Here is a 26,060-nt window from a genome sequence, read left to right on the forward strand (position 1 = left end):
TTTGATCCAACATCTTTGTCCTCAGCTGATCAATGCGCAATATAAAGGTTTTTTTGGTTTGCATACTGTGATTTACATACTGTAGAGTTCATCTCTTTCCCGCACTGAAACGGTGTACAGTGCCTATTTTGCCTATTGGGTTTTGCTTCTGCAGTATTTGTGTTACGTTGTGATATTGGGGATATGCACATGTTTCTGTATGCTCTGTCTCATTTCTGCATATTTGCAGTTTTGTTGCAACGCTTAAAGTTTTATATCCATCTAGATATTTGAGTTGGATCTTTCGTACTTGGTGCACAATTTTGTTTTTCATGTTTGTTAAATAGATTATATGTGGGGCGCACGGGGCTCCACGGTATTTTTTTTTTGAGTATTAGCGTTCAGTCAGGCTGGCCCTGGTTCCCGGCTGCCTCCCTGTTGGATATAGGGGGTGTTCCGCTATCTTTTTTTCTGCGGTTTGTGGGGTGGGTGGGGGTGGGAGGGGGGGGGGGGGGGGGTCTACTTGTTTCTAAATATGTGTCGTTTTTGTTTTTTGATGTAAGTGCCAGCTCTTTATTTGTCAAACCTCAAAGCCTTCATTTTGTCCTTCCACATCGTCGTACACCATCCACTCACTTAAGATGGGGATGAGCCACATCACTTTTACAACCTGGAATTGTCGGGGTATGGGCAAAGCTCTTAAACGTGGTAAAGTATTTTCGCATTTAAAATCTCTGTCTTCTGATATAATTTTTTTACAGGAGACCCATATCCAACCTTCAGAGCAGAGGCGATTAAGATCGGTATGGGTGTCACAGGTGTACCAGTCCGCCTTTTCTTCCAGGGCGAGAGGGGTTGCCATTCTTGTTCGCAGAACTATTCCTTTTATATTCAAAACTCAGATATGTGATCCAGGTGGGAGGTTCATACTTGTTACAGGTACAGTCAACTCCACCCCTGTAGTCCTCTTGAACATCTATGCCCCTAATTTTGACAACCCTGACTTCTTTAGTAAAATATTCAATCTTGTTTCACAATACAATGACCATAATATCATTATCGGTGGTGATTTTAATTGTTATTTCGATCCATTGTTGGATAGGTCTTCTGCGTCCCTGGCCCCAACCTTGAGAGCTGTTTCTGTACTCAATACTCTTACTAAATCTTTGGACTTGGTTGACATTTGGAGGCACCAGCATCCGTTAGAAAAGCAATACTCTTTCTTCTCCCCTGTCCATGGCAGCTTCAGTAGAATTTACTATTTTCTTATTGATTCCAGGCTTATTTCGAAGGTGGTTAGTTCCACTTATCACAGTATTTTAGTTTCGGACCACGCACCTCTCTCAACGGTAATTGACTTCAACCTATATACCCCCCAATACAATTGGAAATTTAACCCCTCTTTATATCTAAATGACTCTTTTACGGTTTACCTATCTACTAAAATCGCAGAATTTTTACAATTTAATGATAATGGTGTAGTTTCAGACTCTGTTTTGTGGGAGTCCTTTAAAGTCGTTATTAGAGGTCATATTATTGCTTATCAAGCTTCTCAGAAGAGGGACAAACTCAGGCTGCGTACTAATATTGAGGCAGAGCTGGCTGTGTTGGAGGAGAAGTATCGCGATACCGGGGCTGCTGACACACTTAATACCATTCTCAAATTGAAATATGACTACAACCACATGTTGGGGGAGCAGGTCATGAATTGTATTTGTCGATTAAAACAGAAGCATTTTGAGCTTGGTGAAAAGGCTGACAAGGTGCTTTCCAGACAGCTGAAGGGCATTCAAGCTGAAAGGGCGATACACAGAATTCTCTCTGCAACTGGCCAGTTGCTGTCTGATCACAAGCAGATAAATGACAGATTTCGCAGTTTTTATTGTCTGTTATACACATCTAGTACCATGGCCACAGTTGCTGAAATCACTAATTTTCTTAATGCTTTAGACATCCCGACTCTTCCTGAGGCTGCACGGGGCTTACTCGATGCAGACTTTATGCTGGAGGAAATTAGAAATGCAATCTGCTCCTTTCCTAATGGAAAAGCTTGTGGTCCGGACGGTTTCGGGATAGAGCTTTATAAGACACATATTGACGTTATCGCTCCCCTGCTACTTCGGATGGTAAATTGCGCAGTGTTAAACGGCTCATTCCCTCATTCTTTCTACGATGCCCATATATGTCTCCTCCTGAAAAAAGACAGAGACGAAACTAATGTTTCTTCCTATCGTCCCCTAAGTCTTCTCAACTCAGACCAAAAGATAATTGCTAAAGTCCTAACCAATCGGTTAAATAAGCATATAGGCTCTATAATTCATCCTGACCAATCGGGTTTTATCCCCAATAGATTCTCTTTTTCTAATACTAGATGTCTCTTAAATGCGATGTACTCAACGACACTGCCCAATTCTGCGGTGATTTCACTCGATGCCCAGCAGGCTTTCGACCAGGTGGAATGGAGTTATTTGTTTGCTACTCTTGAAAAATTTGGTTTTGGGTCGAATTTTTTGAATATGATTAAGTTGCTTTACGCTTGCCCTCGTTCCTCGGTCCTTACCAACCATGAGAGGTCGCTCCCGTTCCTCTTACACCGTGGGACAAGGCAGGGTTGTTGCCTCTCTCCAATGCTTTTTGCTTTAGCTCTTGAGCCGTTGGCCATTGCCATCAGAGCCAATTCCCATATCTCTGGTATAAATTGTGGCACATCAGAGTACACCATCGGTCTGTATGCAGATGATATCATATTGGCTCTTTCAGATTTAAAGATCTCCCTTCCTCCACTTCTTAAGCTGATTGACAGCTTTGGCCGCCTATCAGGGTTCACCATAAATTGGAAGAAGTCTGTTCTTATGCCGCTGTCGTCTGGTCTGGGCCCTGATTTCCTGTCTAGTTTGCCCTTTAAGGTCTCCCAGGATTATTTTTCATACCTGGGTATTAACATCCCTAGGAACTCAAAACTCCTCTTCAGGCTTAATTATTCGGTTCTAACTGATGAGCTCAAGTGTATGATAGATAGGTGGAAACTTCTCCCACTTTCAATGATTGGCCGTATCAATATAATCAAAATGGTTGTGCTCCCTAAATTCATGTACCTATTCCAGAACGTTCCTATTTTTCTCAGGTCTTCCTTTTTCAAAGCGTTGGATGCCATTATCATGCCTTTTGTTTGGGCCTACAAGCCCCCCCGCATCTCGAAGTCTCACTTGCAAAAGCCCTCGGACGAGGGTGGTCTGGGCCTTCCAGTTTTCAGACATTATTACTGGGCCTGTAATGCCAGAGCCTGGGTCTTCTGGAATCTGCCTATAGTTGGTGATGCTGTGGGATGCAGGTCCAGCCCTAAATGGCTCGAATTGGAGCTTAGCACTGCTATCGAGCACACTGGAGCATCCTTGCCAGCTATCTTATTTTCAAAATCGGTTATTAAAAGTGCATGTGATGACTTTATTCTTTGCAACTCCATAAAAATATTGAATCAAATTAAGAGAATCTTGAACCTCCCAGTAGTGTCAACTTTTGCCCCGATCTGCCACAATCCTAGCTTTACGCCTAGTACAATGGATGCTGCTTTCAAACAATGGCCTGTCAAAGGGTTAATTGCTATAAAGGATCTTTATATTGACAATCATTTTGCCTCTTTTGCTCAGCTTCAGACAAAGTACAATCTCCCTACAAGTCATTTTTTTCGGTACTTACAAATTAGGAATTATGTCAAGCAAGCATTCTCAAATTTAGATACCATCCCCATACAGCATGTCTTTTACAATATGATGAACAAACCTCCCACCTCAAAACACTTAATTTCTCGGCTTGTCAACCTTTTTTCTTCGGCAGCCCCCTCTTGCCATATTAAAGAGGCTTGGACAAGGGACACTGGTTTGGTTATCTCTGACGATCTATGGGCTGAAGTGTTAAGTCGGATAAAACTATCCTCTGTTAACGCCCGGCTTCAGTTAATTCAATTTAAGGTTGTCCATAGACTGCACTATTCCAAAACCAAATTGAACAAGATTTTTCCTAACGTTTCCCCCAAATGTGATAAATGTAAACTTGTGGACGGTACTCTTGGCCATCTTTTTTGGTCCTGTTCTACACTTACAGCCTTTTGGACTAGTATTTTTAGTTTCTATAGCACTGTTTATGATAGGCAACTGTATCCTGACTGTCTTATGGTGATCCTGGGCTGCTCCGGCGACTCCTTGGCACTTCCCTTTGCTGTTCAACAGGCCCTCATGTTTGGTATGGTGATTGCCAAACGTCTGATTCTGGGGGAGTGGAAATCTGCCTCCCCTCCCTGCTTCAAGAGGTGGCTCGAGGAGATGGTCTCCTGTCTATACCTGGAAGAAATTCGGTTCTCTACGTCTGATTCCATGGAGAAGTTCAGGAAGATATGGGGGCCCTTTATAGACCATATTAAGAAGGACAGTCCACGCCCTGGGTCCTGACCACATTGTTTTAACTGCTTTCATTCTGAGCTGTTGCCCATAACTGTTTTTGCATGATTGTTATCAGCTCCTCCTAGTGATCTTTGGATTTGATCTTGTGGATTGGACTCACTAGATTGTGAGTTGTTTGACATGTATACCAGTTGCTTTGTTTGCTTCTCTGCTGTTTTTAACAAGTGCTGGCCTTGTACCCTGTTGTGTGGTTTGTTGCTCTGTTTTTTTTTGGGGTTTTTTTTTTGTTTTTTTGGTTGTTATTGTCTTTATTGTCTGTGTTCTTCTGTCCCGCTGTTTGTGAATGTGTAAAAAAAATTTGAAACTTGCATAAATAAATACATTAAAAAAAAAAAAAGATGAAAGACTTTAGACAGTTTTTCAACTCTCAGTAATGCCATAGTGATCGTTTGATATATGGACCTGCAGCAGAGTTTAGGCCCAGACACGGCTAGTGACATCAGACTTAACAACCGGATAGGTTGTCACAGAGGCGGGCTCAGTTATAGTTATTAGAGCGCTCTGGCCAGGCTGAACATTTAGAGTCTTTGCATCTGATGCTGTGAAATTCTGATAAGTGTCTCATCTTGTGTTTACATCATGACAAATATAAATTTATATTTTATATTTTTCCCCTCATAAGCTCTACATTACACATATATACCTTCTCAGTGTTTCACATTTCCTGTTGTTCTTTCTAGCATCTGTTTTCCTGGATTTGTTCTGACCGCTTGCCTGGCGTAAAGTCTGCTTTCATCTCACTAGTTCTATCTATAAATCCTGGAATTAAACGCCCTCTTCTCTGAGTCAATCAGATAATATTCTCCTCTTTAAAAAAGGATGTTTCTCTTTACTTTTTTTGCAAAACTTTTTTCTCAGTTTTGATACTTCTGCAAAGGAACCCCTGAATGTATTAGTCAGTTTAGGTCAGTTTGAAATCTGTTATTTCTGTTTCAAAGACCTGCACACATCTAAACGCTTTGCAGGCAAACACAGATGTGTCAAAAAAAATCACAATAAAGATTTGTGGGTACTGACGTTGTTTTTTTTTTGTTTTTTTTATCATTGCTGTTGTTGTTGTTTTTATCATCACCTTTTATGGATAGGGGTGTCCTCCTTTAAGTTCCTCGGCACCCACATATCCGAGGACCTATGCTGGTCCACAAACACATCAGCCCTAGTAAAGAAAGCCCAGCAGCGCCTCCATTTCTTGAGGGTTCTGAGATGGAACAGGCTGCAGACTGAACTCCTAGTGTCCTTCTACCGTGCCACTATCGAGAGTGTGCTGGTGCACGCCATCCTGTGTGGTACGCTGGTTGCACAACAGCTGACAAGAAGAGACTACAGAGGATCATCAGAACTGCAGAGAAGGTGATCGGCTGTCCACTCCCCTCCCTGAACTTAATTGCCAGCTCAAGATGTCTCTCCAGAGCCAGGGCAATTATAAAGGACCACCTCCATCCTAACCACCACCTCTTCAACATCCTGCCCTCTGGAAAAAGGCTCAGATCCATCAGGTGCAAAACCAACAGACTAAAGAACAGCTTCTTCCCGTGGGCTGTCAGAACTCTTAATGCAAACTAAGAGTGTGTAAAGACTTCCCCAACACATCCACCCTGACACTGCTGTTGATCATCTATGTGCAATATCTCAGTCTTTCCATGTTCTGTGCAATATTTTTGGCTCATGTGCAATTATTTTGGTCCACACCATGTATATAGTTCCACTCACATATGTATACATATACACTGTTTTTTATTTTATTCTATTTATTTAATTATTTATTTATTTTCCGCCTTTGTTGTATATTGGTTTCTCTTCTTCTTACTTTAGCACCTTTGTGGTTCAGCTACCCAATTTCGCTGTGCAAGAAACTGCACAATGACAATAAAAAGCTCGAAGTCTAAGTCTAAGTTGAACTGTGTGTTTGCATAGCCATATACTGAATATTTACAGAGAATTTATTAAGATGATTTCACAACATTGTACTGCATATATCACTTTCCTTGTTACTGTTGAAATGGGAGAAGATTAACAACAGTCTCTGCAGTAAGCAGCAAAAACATTTAATTCTGAGCATTGTTGTCTCCGCCTATTTTTCCCAGACAAGGCGTTGTCAAAAACGATTGAAATAGCAGCAGATAATAATGTAATGATATGACCTATGAGCCATAAAAGTAATGCAACATGAAGGGAAATTCAAATTGTTTAACAGAATAACAAAAACTAATTACAATAGAAGGAATTTATTGCGCTTTTGTCCACATGGTACAAACAGTAATTTATTCTACAACATACAAAAGTAACAAGTTGTGTCATTTCTGTGAGTCTTATCACAATACAATTTGCATACACCATCACACTGACATATATTGTATTCGTCTTCTTCTTCATCATCTTTCTCCCTTTAGGCGTCACCACAGTAGATCACCTGCCACCATCTCACCCGATCCTTAGCGGTCTTTTCTGTCACATCAACCCGCTGCGTGTCCTGCTTCAATACATGCACGAACCTTTCCTTTCTCTTTTCCTGCTGCTTGGGGGGGAATGTCCATCATAATCACATGTCCAAACCATCTCAACTTTTCCTCTCTCACTGTGAAACCTGAGCTGTCCCTCTGATATATAATCTTCATTCCCTATTAAAATCTTAACATCTTGAACTTTCATTCCTCTTCAGAGCACAACTCCATCCTTTCAGGTACTCCCTCACTGAAGATCACAATGTCATCTGAAGACATGCCTGACCTCATCTGCTAACCTGTCCATCACCACTGCAACCAAGAACGGGCTCAGAGCTGATCCCTGATGTAATTCCACCCCCACCTTGAACCCATCTATCACACTTACTGCACAGCTCATCCCTGTACTCTATCATATATCTCAGTCATTATTTTATTTAAATGTCTTTGAGCTTTATTCAAAGTCTTTAAAGTTTTGCACCTAAGTCATAATACATTTGTGCTAAATAAACCTGCTAAACTACAGTAATATCACAGCTTACTTAACAGTTCAGAAAACTACAAGAAAAAAGAAAGAAATTAAAACAGCCATATATAAGAAGTTGAAACAACAACCTAGAAACCTTGTTTCCAGTGTTTTCAGTAACACAGCAAAAACAGGGCCAGAGTCCTTTCTCTCAGGTCGGTCTCTCCAGGGGTCATTAGGCAGCCATCCAGATGGTGAATGAGACGAGCAGGATGAGTACAAACATCAGCGGCGTCACGCAGCCTACATACAGCGCAGTGCACACGCCACACAGTGCAGTCAAAAGGGCGCTCAGTCTGCTGAACACGATCTTCCGTATCGTAGTGCAGAACTGGGGGGAAAATGTCAACATTAGGCTGTGATAAATGACAAAGTGTGTGAGATAAATTTAGAAAAGTAGAAGATGTTTGTTCTGAAAAGGGAAAGTCTTAATGACAACAATGTGGACACAAAGTAACACTAGATGGAGCTGCTCGCCTCAGGAAATAGTTAAGTTCAAAATAACAAATGCAGGAAAACTTAACCCCCCCCCAAAATAAATAAATAAATAAATAAACATAACCTTTAAAAAGCAAGTCTTTGTTTCAATATAAATCCCTAAAAAGTACTAATAAACCATTTTTACACACTGTTTAGTGAGGTAATTATAAAAAGTCCACCCTATTTGAGGAAAAGTCTAAATTAATGTTTTTCCTTTTTTTTTTTTTTTCTTTTTTTTTTTTTTTTGTCCATTTGATTCACCTTTTATTGTTTATTTTATTTTCACTTACTGAATACGGGACAGACTTGACTGGGGGAAAGAAGGGGAGAAAAAAAGAGGGAAAGCGAAACAGCTGAGAAGAGGGACGGGGGAGAAGGGCAAAAAACAAAAACCAACAGAACGGGCAGAGAAAAAAAAATGCATATATCGATCACCTGGATCACCTGCTGAGAAAGAAAAAAGAAAGCAAGCAGAAGAGAACAAGAGTAATAGAATAAACAACATCACAATGATATATGGGAATATGACAGTAAATACTAAATGTTAAACATTATTGTGCAGCACATAAGATCAACAGAACACAGTGTGCTTTGAGGTAGGAGCCAAAAAGGGTGTAGTTTGTGGGTGTGATCACCCGTGTGTACACCTGTGAGCATGGACGCGCTTGTTTTTTGTTTTTTTAAAAGGTTCCTTCATGTAATAATCTGCTAGAGGGTGTGGGGGGGGGGGGGGGGGGGCCACAGCCCCGTCCTCCAGGGCGTGAAGCAGGTGTGGAGGAGATCAAAACTCCAGACATCCAGAGGCCCCCAGAACACAAGAGACCAAGGAAGACCAACAGAGGGGCAGCTGCGCCACTGTCCCGGAAAGAGCTGAGGAGAGTCCCAGATGAGGGCTCACTCAGCAGCCGCGGAGCAGAAGCCAGGGGGAGTTGCAGTGACGCGCCCGTGAGCTCCGCCGGCAGCCAGCCGTGCCTGAGTGACCGAGCCCCAGGCCGAGAGGCCGGGGGCACCCCACCTCCGTAAATGTTTTTCCTTTCTAAAATAACACCTATGTAAAAAATTTATATATAAAATGTCTGGTACAATATATATGGTCCTGGCTGCTTTAATTATATTTCCCGTCTGCAATAGATACCAGTAGATTTCTTTCTAATATGGTTTTCAAAATAAAGTGAATAGCAAAATCTACTGTCTTCTATAGGTTTTTTATTAAAAAAAATACTTTGCAAAATTCAATCAAACAAATATTTTGTAGCAGTCTAACTTCCTTAAATGCATTTATTCTGTGTGTGGCAAGGTATTCAAAAATTATGTTTCTACAACAAGAATAGACACGAGGTTTAAACGCAGTGACAAACAACCTATTTAGTCTTGTTTGAAGTCAGACTTGGAAAAAAGTGAACTTCATCCTTTAGTCTTGCTGCTGGGAGGCCTTTCTGTGTGGAGTTTACCTGGTATGTCTGGTAGCTGATGGCCATTCCATATCTGCAGTACATGACGTAGTGTTCACAGTTGTACCACAGCAGGCTGTAGGTGACTGAGCCCAGGAGTTTCTCTGCCCTCCGAGCCACCTCGTCTCCATCTAAGGGAGGCTGTGCGCACACTTTATCCACGTGGTTGATCAGGATCTCAGAGCCATAAGCAAAATCTGCCACAGAGTCCACTCTGACGCTTGCTTCTTTGGTGATGGCCCCCAGGATAAGGCGGTTATTTGTTACCATCTTTGCAATCGCAGATTTGTTTTTGGTGATCGCAGGCAGGATGTCCGGAATGAGATGAGCCACACGATCGTCCCCCAGGTAAATCCCGAAATGTGTGAATAATGTCCTGGGTACCTCAAGCAAGTCGCCGCGCTTGTACAGAGATAAATCATATTTGGGCTTCTCTTCCTTTTTAGAAACTACAAAGGAAAAGCTGAGCAGTTGGTAGAGAAACATGATGGCAGTGTGCAGCACACAGGCTGACACCTGACCGTTTTATTTATAACAGAAATGGGAGGGCCGAGTCTGCCGAGGAGGATTAAATGTTGCTCAATGTTTTAGTGTGAATTTCACAGGAAAACAAAGGAGCTTTCTTTAATCCCTTTTCTGTGTGGTTGGATTTTGAAATTCAGGCCTATTTGTGGGGTATTAAGGTGAAGCGCCCCCATCAGGAAGGCTAATTGGGCAACAAGTTCAATTCCAATTTAAAGGTCACAGTTATTGAGCCATTACACCCAAAGAAGCACCTTTTGTTAGTTTCTTTGTTGCAGACTAGATCGGCCTCCAAGTGTTCAAACCAGTCTCATTATTATTCAGTGATTTGTTGAATATTGAGAGAAATATATTAGATAGATATCTGTGATCTGTATTTATCGTAGGTCTGGGTGTGAGTGGTTGCTGGTTGTCCAGCAGCAGATTGGCAGCCTGTGTAGGATGTACCCCGACTCTCAGCTGAGATAGGTTCTTATAATTTCATGTCAAATACCCTTAAAGCCAAATGTAGTCCTGTGATGGGTTTGACTCTTTCTTGATATAAAAGTATAAAGGTTTGCGATAATCCATCACTTGCTCTCTATCTGTTTGTCAACTATTGTTTTGGAGGCTTTCTCACGCAGCCTGTTCCACAGCTGACCCTATGACCAGTTATCTGCCATTAGCATGGGTGATGCAGGCCTCTTCTTCCACTGGCATTCATGTGGCGATGTAAGAAGAGTCAGATTCACACGAGGCAAACATGTAAAAATGCATTGTTTATTAAACAACTGTCATATTCATAACCTTTATTTACATACAACATTATTATTGATTTAGTCCAATGTTAGCAAAAATAACTCACTGTATTCTTCTAATAAAGAAATCAGTTTAGTCCCCACATTTTGAGAGTAAAATAAGAAACTAATGATGCAGTAACAACATAATACATCAAACACTGTTGGCCAGTGAAATCAGAGAACTGTGACAAAGCATGAAGCTGGAGTTCAGTGTTCAGGGAGGTTTTGCCAAGTAAAAGTTCATCTTCTTTATTGGCTTCTTGCCTTGAGCTCTTTTAACCAGCCATCCAGAGAGTGAAGGGAATCAGAATTGTGGGTAATGTAGTTAAAGGTGCCATACCAAAGTAAACAACAGAGATAATTCCAAGCAGCCCGGAAACGATAACAGTGCGCTGGTCCCTGATGATTGATTTTAGGACCTCACAGAACTGCGGAGGGAAGAAAACAGGAAAAAAAAGTTATTTATCATTGTAACATTTCTTAAAAGTCTCGGCATACTTTAGACATGGCCCCAGGCAATTCGGGATGTTTACCTGCTCTGTTTGCCGGCTCCTTGCTGCTCCGTACCTGCAGTACGTCACGAAGTGTTCACAGTTACTCCACAGTAAACTGTACGGAAAGGCTCCTATGAGCTTTTCAGCTCTCTTGGCGACGGTGTCGTCGGGCAGAGGTGGCGTCTTCATCATCTTATCAGCATGGTTCACGAGGATGCTGGCGCCATACGCGAAGTCCTCCAGCGTGTCTACGCGCACCGTGGCACACCTGTATATGCAGCCGAGGATGAGCCTCTCGTTTGTGATGACAGAGCTGATGAGCTTGTCGTTGCTCGTGAGCACGGGGAGGATGTCTGGAATCAGGTGGGCTACTTTGTTGTCGCCTAAATAGATGCCGAAGTGAGTGAAGAGGGATCTGGGAACCTCTAGCACGTCTCCCCTGCGAAGGGGTGGCGATGGAGTGCGTCGCTCAGCGCGCTCCCGCTGCCGGCTTTCTAACCAGCTGGACTCAAAGAGTTTGAACTTGAAAAGAAGGGAGACCTTCTCCACCAAGAATGTCAGCAGCTGCAGCATCGTGAACATATGCGGAGGAAGTACACCAGAGTGCGTGTGTGGAATGGCCTTTTTATCCTTCCTCGCACGAGGAGGAGAAAGACCGTCCAGAAAATCCCAAGGGCACGATTGGCCAGGAGTAACTTTGCGCACGTGCGCATTCTTCGTAGTTCGTCTCTTTAGCATCTTGCCTTTAGTTGTTTTCTGCGGTGCACACATGTGCAATTGTTTTCCGCTAAACCGCTTTAATCTGTCTCACTGAACTCGTGTGAAATATTAGTTCAACGAGGAACGGCAGAGTACGTCTGCGTTCAGACTGCAGATTTGAAATGTTAAACAAGATGAACTCATCATGATATGCATCAAAAGTTTTTGAATACACTGTAAGTTAAGGGAAGTCCTCTTTCACAGAGGCTGTATAAACTCTATAAACTCTATTCATAACAACTGTACTGCTCTGATAGCCACTTGTGCTCCAGCCTTTATTGTGTTTAAAAGTGGAGGAGACAAACAAAAGCAAAGTTATAACTACAAAGGAAAATCTCTTTTTAAGTTGTGTTTTTCTGTATTTTGCATCATGTCAGCAAAGCCTTTTTTTTATTTATTTACTTAGTAAATGACAGATTTCTGGATATTCAGTATCAATACGTTTTTAAAAGCACAAGCTTAAGAAAAAGAACATTTGCATGAACAAAATCATTCAGTCACATACATGTGGCCAATTTAAAATCAACAGTTAACCTAATATCCATGTATTTGAACTGTGGGAGGAAGCTGTGGAAAGAACCCATGCAGATGTGGGTTCAACCACATCTGCATGGGTTTCAAAGCCAGGGGTGTCTTGCTGTCAGGAGATGGTTCTAACCAGCTCACCACTTTGCTCCAACTGAGTTTGCTCCAACTGCTCCAACCGAGTTCGATGGTGTTAGATACCTGTACATAAAACAACTAGAATAATATAAAAGAGTATTTAAAAAAAATAAAGTTAAATGAAAACTTTGTTCTCATTGGAGCTTTTTTCTGTCAAGCTAATTATTGTCATGCAAACTGTTTTTTTATTTGTGTTTTCAAATTGGACAATTAAGCTGATTATCACCCAAACAGGCATTTCTGGGCCGTGGATTTTGTTGACTCACAATCCGTCCTTTTCCATCATCAATCCAGGATCAGTCTACCAAAATAAGTTGGATGGCCTACACTTTCCCAGAGGAACCATATGATGAGATTACCTTAATCCTTCAGGCTTCACTTACACGCTCATCTTTAACCCAGATACAAATACTTTGAGAAACACAACAGCTTGTTTCGTTTTGTGCTTGTCTTTGGATCATTTGTTGCACATTTGTCTGCTGACCTCGATTCTGCAAAATCCTTTCAGAAAAGGATAAATCGTTGCTGGTATTTGACTGTGTCTGTGAGAAAGCCGGTTTAATGAGGTGTGTGTTTGATTAATGACCATAAAAAGCAATAAGCTATACAGCTCACTATAAAACTTGAGTTACACTCATAAATTATAAGCAAAGATGAGGATCAAAGTCTCATATCAATATTTGTGCTGGAGGTGTCCTAATTTAAGCTATGATTATGATTAATTAAGATTAATCACTTTAATTTCAGCGTAAATTAGTATTAGTAAGACATGTTTGTCTTTTATTATTAGTATTATTGGATAGATGAAGTCTAAAAATGCCAATATCTGCTTAAGGGAAAACCTACAATGTGTAGGTATTGCATCTAGACCTAAAGGTAAAGTGATTCTCTGATTTATAATTCAGTGTCTAAAACAATATTTACAATGAGAGTTCATTAAAAACTCTAATTGTGATGAATGAAGGACCCAAGTAAAAAGCAATGGGTTGCAATCAGTTGAAAAACTGATATCAGTCTCTCACGGCAGCAATGGTTGTTAGCAGTAGCAAACAACGAGATATTTGGCTCTTAGCTGGGGGTTATTTCTCTGTGTAGCTGACATCTAATGTCGAAAAAACATCAACGGGCAACAAGTAGCACGCACAGCTGTGAATTCACCTGTGGATGATAATGAAGAAGAAGCCACTTTCAGCTGCTCCCCACAGTGGGTGACTCCAAATTTTTGATTTTGTAGAGATTTGCACCAGAGGCTTTTTCTGACACAATCCCAAAAGGGATTTGTGTCTCCAGCTGGAACCAGCGACCTTTTGCTTGCCAAGTAAATGCTCTAGATGAAGTAATGTTTCATAAAAACTGCTTCGTGGTCCAGTTTTAAGGAAATCTTGAGTAATGTTAGGCTATTCAGGACTTTGTATCTGATGAGTGCGAGGGCCACAAACAGTGCACAGAACATTGTTATTGTTATGCATTCCACAAAGGTTCGATCTGATGTATTTCTTATTAACACATGAATGTGCATATACAGCAGACAAACACAGGTAGTTGCATTATTAACATAAAAAGTTTATTTCCACAAAAACACACCAGCAGAAACAAATAAAGTCTGTGTGACTTAAGCTGACTACAAATCTGTTACATTACATCCTGATATTAGAAGAATTACTGATGATGATAATGTACTTTTTCCTCATTAGTTTGTGATATGTGGACAACAAAGTGTCAATGTCCCCGCATGTGTTACTGCAGATCACACCACCTTCAGCTGAGGCGACTTAACGTGACCGCAGGTTGAACCCGAATGTGGCCAAACCGCAAACCTTTGCCCTCCATCCTGGGGAGATTTACGCCACAGTCAAACAGCTCCAGAATTATAGTTGTGACCGCTGAAGCATCCAAACAAGGCTCTTTAAATTTAATTCCTGGTCAGATGACCTGTGAACTATGCTGACTTTGTTTTTCAGCTTTGGTGCTTAAGTTGATTACTGACATAAGGACGTATTTTCCTAAGATGTGGAATGTGGATGTTTTCATTTTAAAGAAAACTGCATTTATTCTGCATAATATTCTTGTGACCTATTTCCAGAGTATGCACAGTCTTTGTAAAGAAAACTAAAAACTTGCTTTTTTGGTTGCTTTGCATCCTGATAACGCGCGAACAGTGTAAGAATGTCAGTCGGGCATGAGCATGTGAACACATCGACAATGGCCCAAAACACATCTAAACATCCTGAACCCGGTGTTTAGAGAGCGTGCCTGTGTCTTCATGGCACTTAGAGAAAGAAAGAGGCACTTTCCATCTGGTGTCTCTAGAAAGTTCAGCAAAAGTTCAACACTGTTTAGGTTCATGGGCCTGGCAGTTCATTCTCAGGTCAGCGAGGCTTTATATCCATCCTGGGCTTGTTTTTTTTCCACATAATAAAACCTGGTCACACAAAGGTAGTCAAGGTTTATCATTTAATGTCAACATGGGGCCCACAGATCAACCATTATTAAGCTATATTAAGTCACATGTATCTTTACTGTTTGTTCTGTTGTAATAACAAGAGGTGTGTTTGCTCACAGCACCTTGCAGAGATGGCCACAGAAAAAACTATTTTCAGCAGCTACACCTTTTTAAAACTACACAGCATCTTTGGAAGGATCTGTTTACTTAGTTGTGTTTTTAAAAAAATTTAATGGCACAAGACTATTCAGTAAAACGAGGCACAGAAGAGAGTTTGAACTTTGACCCGGGGATGAAGCAATCCTTCAAGGAGCCAAATCCGGATTGGACGTAATGTCAGCTGCTGTTAAGACTAGTGTCTCCTTCATCTCTTTAAATTGAAAAAAACATATTAAAAATATGAACACTTTGATTTAATTTAGTTGTATGTCATTTCCTACAACATTATGCAGTTGCATTACAATATAAATGGCCTGTATTTGTATAGCACTTTTCTAGTCCCTAAGGACCCCAAAGCGCTTTACACAACCTGTCATCCACGCATTCACACACAGGTGATGGCAAGCTACATTGTAGCCACAGCCGCCCTGGGGCGCACTGACAGAGGCGAGGCTGCCGGACACTGGCGCCACCGGGCCCTCTGACCACCACCAGCAGGCAACGGGTGAAGTGTCTTGCCCAAGGACACAACGACGGAGACTGTCCAAGCCGGGGCTCGAACCGGCAACCTTCCGATTACAAGGCGAACTCCCAACTTTTGAGCCACAATCGCCCCAATAATGTTTGGTTTCTAAACTCTGGTCCTTGAAACTGCTTGTTTTAGGTTTTTAGGTGCTTCTCTGCCCCCACAGCACTTGATGTAAGTGATTTAATACCCATAGTATTTTTTTAATGAGTGTACGTGATGTGTTGGTTGTATGGTTGTTGTTTGTTTTGACATACTGCGAATCAATTTCCCATCAGGGACAATAAAGTTACCATTGACCATTGACCTGATCATTTGACGTATATGAGCAGGGATTACAGTCACGTTCCCAGAGCATTGTGTGATGGCATATATTAGCTGATTTGTTGATTGATTTGTCAACAGGGAACCCCAAGGGTGAAATTCAAGTGACAGAGTAGTATAAAGGCTAGCAAAAAATTCCTCATGATGTATACATGTATCAGTATGTGTATTTTTATGTAGCAAGAAGGCTCAGGGCTCAAATGCACTGGGTTCATTAACTCAGTTAGCTGTTATACTACTGTTATTGCAGTGTCTGCGGACACTGTGGAGTAAATCTGACTATGTGTTCATGTATTGTCTTATGGGTATTAAACAACTAAGTACTATTGATAAATGCAATAAAAATGTAAATTCCCTCAGAAACACAGTATTGTCTAAAAAATGTAATCTGCTAACACTCACCCTGCATGCAGATTAAATGCTCATTGATGATGAGATTACTTCAGATGGCCTGAATGGGACTATATGTCCCTCTAAAATAAAGCAACTTTAAAAAATGTTTTAAAATGGATTCATCCACAACAAAGCTGTTGTTAGTTACACTGATGTGTCCATGAAATTGGAATTAGCCACTGACAAAGAGTGCTGCAGTTACTCATTAATCATATCTGAGCTTTCTTTGACCACACGCCACAGTTTGGGGGTTTTCTTTGCTCTTTCACGTTGGTCTGTATTTGCTTCAGTTTGACTCCAGCTCAGACAACAATAACGCAGCAGCACATGTGCTCCTTATAAATTAAGCCTGTAACTTAGCTGCTTTGTTTTCCTAGAAAAGTAGATTTTTCCTGCAGAATTAAGGAAGAGGATCGTTAGTGTTCCCCTGCATACATACAGACTGCAAAGTCCACAGGGGTTATTCCACTATGATTATTTCCAACAGCATTTTGTTCACAGACACTTTGTAACAGAAACTTGTTTTCATGAAACTTCAGTAAGGCAAAGCTTACTTTGGTGCACTTCAGTGCTGCTTATGTAGCTTATTTTCAAAGATTTAGATAGTTCTGAAAATGGTGTTAGAGTTGTCTGTTCTCGCTCAACAACAACAAAAAATAACCATTTAAAAGTCAGTTCACTGCATCAGTTTGGTGGTGTGTTTGGTGTCCTGTGTATACAGTATGTGTCTTGTGGGGTCTATTGTGATTCCACAGCCACTAGTGGTTGGTTTTACATGCCCGTGCAGTCAACTTTCAAAATAAAAGTTTCAAAGTATCACAGCCTGCCCTGTTATTGTAAAACAGTTTATCTAGTAAACATATTTTAGCGACATTATAAGGCTTGGTGGATTCACTACAGAAAGGTTTTAAAGGCTTTACAAGTAGTCTGCCCGTTGTAGTTATGATGAAGGCCTTTCCTGATTTATACCATGACCATATCATCACATGTCAGAAACCACAGATAACTACTTTGCTAGGGTTGGGGGACCCTTGTTAGGATAGTAAAGAATAGTAATAATTTTAACCGGCTGATTGAGAATCAAAGTGATCATTAAATAAAATTACTGTTGTAGGGAGAAAAGTCTCATTCATGCAAGTGTAAATTAAGCAAGCCAGAATAATTTATTAATGTGTAATTTTGGTTATTGTCAGTATGGACACTTAACACTATCTTTTGTGTTGTTAATAATTGTCATTTTTAATCAGTCTAAAATATAAAATCCAGTTTTTGTTCACAGGAACATATTATGGCATTTTTACAAGGATTGCTTGTTGTTTGTTTTATCAAGCAAAGATTAAGAAAGGTAAATAAACTATGTTACAATCTGAACTCTTGGCTAGAACGAGCTCAATTACGCTGGTTTCCAAATTCAATAATACTGTCAGGTCTTAAAGTGCAAGATGAGTCACGATTTCTTCAAACTTGCTGACAGCCTTACCATCACCAGAGTTTACAAAGACGTACAGTACATGGCGATCTCATACAAGTGTCCTTTACCACAGCTATGAGTTTCAGACCACGTCAGCTCCTGACAATGATGGCTGTTGGACATTTGAGTCACAGGATTTTCACAACAAAGTGAGTGGGATTGTTTACCTATGAACCCCTTATCAAAGTCTGGACTGAGGACCTTGTTCAGATAAATAACCAACAGAGTCGAGCTGCTCTTCATTCTCCAACGAGACGAAACCACAACTGGCAACCAAAGAAACATGGCTCCATCACTTCTTACAACAGCAGGGGGACTTTTATTACTTTTCTCTTTCTCGTCAGCAGTAAGTCACTGAGCACTGTTGCACTTTTGCTGATGTAGTTTTATTGAGCATAAAAATTGTATTGATTGTTCCTTTTTTGTGCAGCAAATCCGAGGAGACAACATACAAGAATGCAGGCTCAATGATGGCTTTGTAAGTGCGCAGCTTTAAGTCAAAGCTTTAAATGTTCTTTCGGGATGGATTATATTTCTATAAAAGCACACTGTCGTAAAGAGTTTTGTTTGTTTTGTTGACATGCTCCATCTGTGTTTAGGGAAAATACTGTCCAACCACATGTGGAGTTGCTGATTACATGCAAACATATACAGAAACGGTGGACCGGGATTTGGACAGCTTGCTAAGGGAACTGGAAACAATTGCCAATTTGACTCGAGGGGCTGAAGAAACAATTACCTACATGAAAGATACAGCTGTGGCACATCAAAAGAGCTCTGACCCGGGTAACGCAGTTATTTTGTGACATCTAATCATCTTAACACTTACATTGATGCGATCAGGTTGAGCAGCATATTGATGCGAAATCGAGAATACGGTCAAACCGGCTCATTTTTTCCATTTCAGACGTGCATTTCAAAAAGTCAACAAGTATCCTGGATGATGTTGTTCGGTTTCAGAAGACCATAACTGCTCAAGAACGGCAAATATTGTAAGTTACCTTACCAAAAGTTCAATTTATACTCTTATAACAGTTAGTTACTCCACTGCATTTGGTTACAATGCTCATCTGTTGATTGATTTTTTTTAAATCAACAACATATAAATGATTCTTTTTGTTAATATAATGTGTTGTTGCTGAATAAACATGAACTTCTGTCACGTTCTCAATGTGCAAAACACAAAACTCTAAAGGAAGCTTGAAACTGAATCTCGATACATAGCAGCATCAGTGTCCACCTATTCCCACAGTTCAATGCACTCAGGAGACATTTGTTACCCACCCTATGTCCCTAAAAATCTTTGATCTTATACGTTATATTAGATCTTTGTATAAGTTTGGGTTCATACTCAGGATTCATCTCAGCTTTTTATCTATGTATAAAACCAAGGTACATGTCATAGACTGTAATCCTCCCTTCCAGTGAACTTCAGAACGTAATCTCCTCCAATGACAGAAGAATGGCAGACTTGAAACAGCTCTCGAATCAGCTGCAGCAGAAATGCAATGAGCCCTGCAGAGACACAGTTGGGATCCAACCCACCACAGGAACAGGTAAAAAAAAGAAGAAACAGACCTCTAGGTCCGTTTCACAACAAGTTTCTCAATCTTGTCTCATCCAAACAACATTTGTTCTCTTTCAGCGTTTAGTCACAGGCTAAATCAATATGCTGCTTCAGAGCAGAGCAAACATTTATCCTAGATATAATGTCCTGTGACCTTTTCTAGTGGATGTGATTACATAATTATTTACCCAACTTAGAAAATATTCAGGTTTTTGTGTTTCATAATAGGCTGCTCATTTTTTAAAATGCGTTTTTCTAATCAGACTGCCAGGACGTTGCAAACAAGGGCGCCACCACCAGCGGTCTTTACTATGTGAAGCCAATAAAATCAACGGAGCAGTTCCTGGTCTATTGTGAGATTGACAGCTTTGGACGTGGCTTCACAGTAATTCAAAGGGTACGTATCATCTGAGGCCATAAGTATCTTGATCTTACATTAAGTGATTCCTGTGTATTTATTTTGGGATGGAAATGAATAATAAGAGTCAGACAAAAGTCACGTACACGTGAAACCTAAGAGTAACCAAAAATCGAGGCTTTGGCTTTAAAAACAAGTCCTCTTCTGTGTCATTAGCATTTCTTTGGACCGTCCCTTTGACTTGAGAAATCACGACAGTGATTTAATAACAGAAATCATAAAATGAAACGTTTGTGATCTATTTTAATTAATCTCTAAATTTATGTAAAATTAAATATTCACTACAATTTTCATTAAGCCATGAAGGCATTAAATCATTAATGTTTTGTTAAGTAAGTGGAGAAACCACCCAATAAACTGATGAATCTGATCACGCCTTCCTGCCTACAGAGACGTGATGGCAGTCTGGACTTCCACAAGAACTGGGTCCAGTACAAGGAGGGCTTCGGTTATCTCTCACCAGATGACACCACAGAGTTCTGGTTAGGTAACGAGAAGATTCACGCGCTCACTACCAGCACCAATTTCCCCACTGTGCTCAGGATAGAGCTTGTCGACTGGGACGGCAACAAAAGGTACACACACACGATAACAGATTATGTAAGAAAGGGACTTGTGGACAAGGCAAACATGACCGCTCTAGTAGCGATGTTAGCTTAGAAGAAGAAAAGAGATGATTCAACAATTGTTACCAAAAACTAACTTTAGATCCACGATTCTCGGTGGCCGTATTTCTCCAGGTATGCCGACTATAACATGTTCAGAGTGGGACCAGAGATCGACATGTACCGGATGACCTACGGTTTCTACTTTGGTGGAGATGCAGGAGATGCATTTGATGGTTTTGACTTTGGAGAGGACCCCAGCGACAAGTTCTACACAGCACACAATGGCATGCAGTTCAGCACCTTTGACAAGGACAACGACAAGTACGACGGAAACTGTGCTCAGCAGGATGGCTCTGGCTGGTGGATGAACAGATGTCATGCTGCACATTTGAATGGAAAATACTACCAGGGTAAAACCCTCCTGGCTAAGAGCAGCCATAGTTAGCATAAACAGAGACAAATGCACTAATTAATGTGAGGTCTAAACTGTTTGCATTATCTTTATGCAGGTGGCAGGTACACTGAAAAGGATGCTGGTGAATATGGCTTCGACAATGGCATCATTTGGGTCACGTGGCACAACCGCTGGTACTCCCTGAAAGAGACCACCATGAAACTCATTCCCCTCAGCCGCATCACAACAGGAGGACAGCAGGCTGGAGTTAAACAGTTTGGTGGACTTGGAGATGGTTAAAAAAAGGGACCAGGTTTTTGTTATGCTCTCACTAAATAAAATGCCTCCATAGAAACTTACTGACTTTTTGTTTTTCTGTAATGTCTCCAGAATATCTGAGTTCCTTTTTCCTCTTCACTGTTTTTCACATCTTTAAATAAAGCTCTTTGCTTCTCTAGAAATGGGTGGTCAATATTTATATGGATCAAGTTGTTGTCAGCTCAGATATACATTAATGTAAAGTCAGTTTGGCTAGCTGCTGAATTATAAAACCAACAAAAAATATGTTTAAATGAAACAAAAATCTGTCTTAAGGTATAATGAACAGTCAGTTATATACACCTGTGTGTGAAGACATGCCCTGACATAAATGCCACCTTAAATACTTATGTTGTGTCCACTTTATTTGCTGTAATAAACCCCACAAACTGAATGCCACATCAAAGCCCTCTTACAGAACTTATTGCCAACTGAGTTTACTCTAAAAGCAACAAAACACGGAAACTAGGCCATGATTTTTTCTCTTTCATAAAATGAGCAGTTGTAAAATATCAGCATTGCCAGCGACCATCAAAGCACAACACCAAAAAGCTGGAAACACTTCAGTACGAGTACATAAAGGGTTCTTCAGAGAATATCTTCATTACAGTAATGAAACGTAAGGTAGGAGCTTAATAAGCATGCCCCTTATACCTTCAACCTTTTTATTATCGAAGAATTCATTCAATTTGCTGTCAGCGTTAATGTCGTTAGAATAACATTAACGCCATAACCGCATTAACACGTCAAATCTCCATATTTGCCCCCCGCCCCCCTCCAGATCTCCATCTCCATCTTTGCCCCCCTGGACACAATCAACGAGTTAACGCCATTTTAACGAGATTAACGCTGACAGCACGAATATATGTATATGTATGTATATATATATATATATATATATATATATATATATATATATGTATATGGATACAGTTTTTCACAGTTTTTCACAAATTAATTAGATCCCCACCCAATGCAAGGGAGGTTTATGCCATAGCTGTGTAAAAGCAAGTAAAAGTACAAAAAATACTGACTAGCAATTCTTTATTATTTTTTATGTGCAAGCTCTTTAAACATAATATTTTTAATGCCACAATATAGTTATTTTTGTTATTCATGAATTTTCACATTTACTGTTTTTCAAAAAGCAGAAAAAAATGCAGCTTTAAAAAAATAGTTATTCATTTACTTGAATAATAAATACATTTACTGAAAGAATTATTCCATTAATTTGTGAGAAGTTCAGTGTGCCAGATCAAATTTGTCTATTAGAAATTGAAATTTAAAAAATAGCAACATAATTTTTGTTATCGTCATTAACGATATAATTTTGGTTTAAAACAATTTCTTGAGAGATTTACAAAGTATTTGTGTTTTCCTGTTTTTATGGCAGGTGGTCTAATGAATTAGTTACTGTGTGATCTCAGCATGTTGCTAACTGAACAAACCGTGTTGTGTGCTTGTCTGACCTAAAGCCATTTGTCGTATTGTTGCAGAGTTATTGGAAAATCACTGCCGTGTTTCTTTTGAACCACACCAACACCATTTATTTATTTTGTATTGTACTGGTTGTTCTTGTCCAGACGCATCATCAGACTCACATCAATAACTCATGGAGTTCAAATTCCACCAGATCCTTTGTACATAATTATGCCAAATGACACATGAACTGCTATGAACACTGACCAAAGACAGTCGGTGATATTTTTGTTCTGTTTTAGGGTTTTTTTTAATTGTTTTTATTAGTTTTTTTTAACTAATCTCACAATAATGTCAGTAAAATATTCATCTTAAACTAGATTGTTTGAATTTGCCATCCCACGGCACAGGCATCGCCCACACACAGCTAGGTTAAAGTTTAGACTGGATAACCTTTGATAGATGTTCTCTTCTGGGCAAACATAGTCAGGTACAAGAGGAGGGATAACCAAACTATGGCCCGTGACACCCCCCCCCCCCCCCCCCCCCCACCACCACCCCCCCAAATTAACAAATAACATTCTCATTTTATAAAAAAATTTTTTTTAAATTCTGACATTTCTGTGATGATTACTGTGTAAAAGTATAAATCATTCGGTGTTTTCTGCAGTAAGAGAGTCAGACTTATAATAATATGTATTGATATTTTGTATTTTACTCCTCGATTGAAATTATGTTCCCATGTAATGATTTTTTTGGTTATGTTTACATCGTAGTCGAATGCTGTAGTTTGTAGTCAACTTTTACTTTTGTTTGAGTTATTTCGAACAATTATCGAGGTAAATAAAGTATGTTACAAAAGAGACTCGGTTTGAGTTGCAAATCCAAATCTAACAATTTCATCATCTCCTCAATGCAAAAAATGAGTAATTGTTATTGGGAACTTGCTTTGTTGTCATTAAGTGTTAGGGGCTGGGTCTGTGACCCAGCGTTTTGAGTTTATTTTGTATTTTTGTCTTTCTTCTGTTAAATTGCATCAATGTTGAGTTCTCATGTTATTTGGTTCAGGGTTCATTTGTGAGTTTCTTGCCCTCTTAATGGGGTTGGGACCATCAGTTGTGTTGTGCAGAAGTCATGTTGGTACACAGCTGACAGCCCTATATGACAACTGTTAGACTTCATATTATGACAAGAAACAATCAGCTAAGTAAAGAGAAATGACAGTCCATCATTACTTTAAGAACTGAACTGAAGGTCAGTCAGTCCAGAAACTTGCTAAAACTTTAAATGTGTCCTCAAGTGAAGTTGCAAAAACCATCAAGAACTACGATGAAACTGGCTCACATGAGGACCTCTCCACGAAAGGAAGACCAAGAGTCCCCTCTACCGCTGAAGATAACAGCACCTCAGATTAGAGCCCAGATAAATGCCACAGTTTATTTTAGTTCCAGTAGCAGACACATCTCTACATCAACTGTTCAGAGGACACTATGCGAATCAGGTCTTTATGGTCAAATAGCTGCTAAGAAACAACGACTAAGGAAAAGCAACAAACACAAGAGATTCGTTTGGGCCAAGAAACACAAGGACATTAGATGAGTGGAGATCTGCGCTTTGGTCTGATGAGTCCAAATCTGAGATCTTTGGTTCCACACGCTGTGTCTTTCCACGACGCAGAAAATGTGAACAGATGGTCTCTACATGCATGGTTCCCACTGTGAAGCATGGAGGAGGAGGTGTGATGGTGTGGGGGTGCTTTGCCGGTGACACTGTTGGGGATTTATTCAAAATTGAAGGCACACTGAACCAGCATGACTACCACAGCATCCTGCAGCAACATGCCACCCGTTTTATGTTTAGTTGGACGTCCAGGCGGTGTAAGAGCTGTTTGACCAAGAAGGGGAACAATGTCCTGGCCTCCACAATCACCTGACCTAAATCCCATTGAGATGGTTTGGGATGAGATGGAGGTGACGACCTCATGAAGCTCATCGAGAGAACACCAAGAGTGTGCAAAGCAGTAATCAAAGCAAAGGTTGTCTATGTTGAAGAATCTAAAACATAAAACATGTTTTACAACATACTTTTAGAATATTTCTGCTTATCTGAAAGTCTTTACACGGTTTACTCTTGTAGGATCTATTTCTCTTCTTACATCTTACATTTCCCTCTCCTGAATTTTTTCCTTCTTTTTGGCTATTATAAAAAAAATTCTGCCCTCCTTGTAAGTGTCCCAGGAACCACATGCCCGTCCATGTAAAGTTTATTTTCTTCCCACATCTTTGCAGATTTGAAAGTTAGCTGTAGCACTATAAACTAAAATCTTTCTTGTCTGCCTGATATGTGTCAACCAGCAGGGGGCGGACGTGAGTAAATGTTAGGAAGCACTAAAGTCTAGGGTTAAAGTGTGCCATTCCACTACCTTCAATTATGCAAAATCATGCAAAATACCACACATTGCTGTCAGAATCAAAACTAAACAAAACCACATGAAAAGTGGTTGAAGTTATATCCTGATGATTTTAATGGATCTGCCTCTAAAAATATGCACTTGGAGAGTAATTTACCCATATTGTAATAATACAACACCACTGTTTCTCTACAGAAAAGGGAAGCTAATTGTCCCCCTGAGTTGCAGTAGCATAGGTCAATTGATCATAATGAACCTACTGGAGCACACAAGGCAAATTATTACGTGACTTACATCTAATGCCTTAATTCCTGCATGGTTTTTACTTGATTTTTTTTATTTTGGTTTTCCTTACACTGCCAAGACAGAGCAAATAAGAGAGCCACCAAAAGTGGTCTTTACTATGTAAAACCATTAAAAGAAACAGAGCAATTCCTGACCTATTGTGAGACTGGAGCCTGTCCCAGGTGTAAAAACATTTGTTTTCTGATCTTCGATAATAATTTTTCATAAATTCCCTCTGTCGTCAGTTTTTGATGAAAAATCTGTCAGAATTTAACAAATGGTTCTTGTCTCTGCTCATTTCTTAATGCCTGACGTGATGGCAGTCTGTACTTCCACAAGAACTGGGCCCAGTACAAGGAGGGCTTCGGTTATTTCTCACCACAGAGTTCTGGTTAAGCAATGAGAGGGTTTACCTGCTCACTACTAGCTCTAACTTCCAAGTTGTGCTCAGGATACAGCTTGTTGACTGAGAGGGCAACAAAAGGCACACACACACAAACTCACACACACGATAACAGATTATGTAAGACAGGAATTGTGGACAAGACAAACACGACTGCTCTAGTAGCGAGGTTAACTTATAAGAAGAAGAAAAATGACTCAACAGTTGTCACCAAAAACTAACTTTAGATCCACAATTCTGTGACAGAGACAAATGCACTAATTAATGTGAGGTCTAAACTGTTTGCATTATCTTTATGCAGGTGGCAGGTACACTGAAAAGGATGCTGGTGAATATGGCTTCAACAACAGCATCCTTTGGGTCACGTGGCA

The 26,060-nt window shown here is 40.2% G+C and overlaps 3 protein-coding genes across 4 annotated transcripts; 1 reads left to right on the top strand and 2 right to left on the bottom strand.

The window, feature by feature from the left end:
• Positions 1-6,495: 6,495 nt before the first annotated feature.
• On the bottom strand, positions 6,496-9,822 carry LOC309707730 (lecithin retinol acyltransferase). The gene is made up of 2 exons (XM_082535218.1): positions 9,335-9,822; positions 6,496-7,734 (listed from the first exon to the last, which is right to left on the bottom strand). Exons 1-2 carry the CDS (start codon positions 9,818-9,820, stop codon positions 7,579-7,581), a joined length of 642 nt encoding a protein of 213 aa, XP_082391344.1. The 5' UTR covers positions 9,821-9,822; the 3' UTR covers positions 6,496-7,578.
• A 777-nt stretch (positions 9,823-10,599) lies between these two features.
• Positions 10,600-12,575, bottom strand: lrata (lecithin retinol acyltransferase a). Of its 2 annotated transcripts, none has more exons than XM_082535194.1 (2): positions 11,169-12,575; positions 10,600-11,063 (listed from the first exon to the last, which is right to left on the bottom strand). In XM_082535194.1, exons 1-2 carry the CDS (start codon positions 11,898-11,900, stop codon positions 10,911-10,913), a joined length of 885 nt encoding a protein of 294 aa, XP_082391320.1. In that variant the 5' UTR covers positions 11,901-12,575; the 3' UTR covers positions 10,600-10,910. The 2 variants fall into 2 exon arrangements, with proteins under 2 accessions (XP_082391320.1, XP_082391321.1); XM_082535195.1 differs by having other exon boundaries at positions 10,953-11,063; positions 11,203-12,571.
• A 5,505-nt stretch (positions 12,576-18,080) lies between these two features.
• On the top strand, positions 18,081-21,285 carry fgg (fibrinogen gamma chain). The gene is made up of 9 exons (XM_082537574.1): positions 18,081-18,213; positions 18,298-18,345; positions 18,467-18,653; positions 18,775-18,859; positions 19,293-19,423; positions 19,698-19,831; positions 20,243-20,427; positions 20,593-20,870; positions 20,970-21,285. The coding sequence occupies exons 1-9, from the start codon at positions 18,151-18,153 to the stop codon at positions 21,152-21,154; spliced, it is 1,296 nt and encodes a 431-aa protein (XP_082393700.1). The 5' UTR covers positions 18,081-18,150; the 3' UTR covers positions 21,155-21,285.
• Positions 21,286-26,060: the final 4,775 nt, after the last annotated feature.

Source organism: Aulonocara stuartgranti, assembly GCF_965226115.1.
Source record: "Aulonocara stuartgranti genome assembly, chromosome: 6".
In the NCBI taxonomy this organism is placed as follows: domain Eukaryota; kingdom Metazoa; phylum Chordata; class Actinopteri; order Cichliformes; family Cichlidae; genus Aulonocara; species Aulonocara stuartgranti.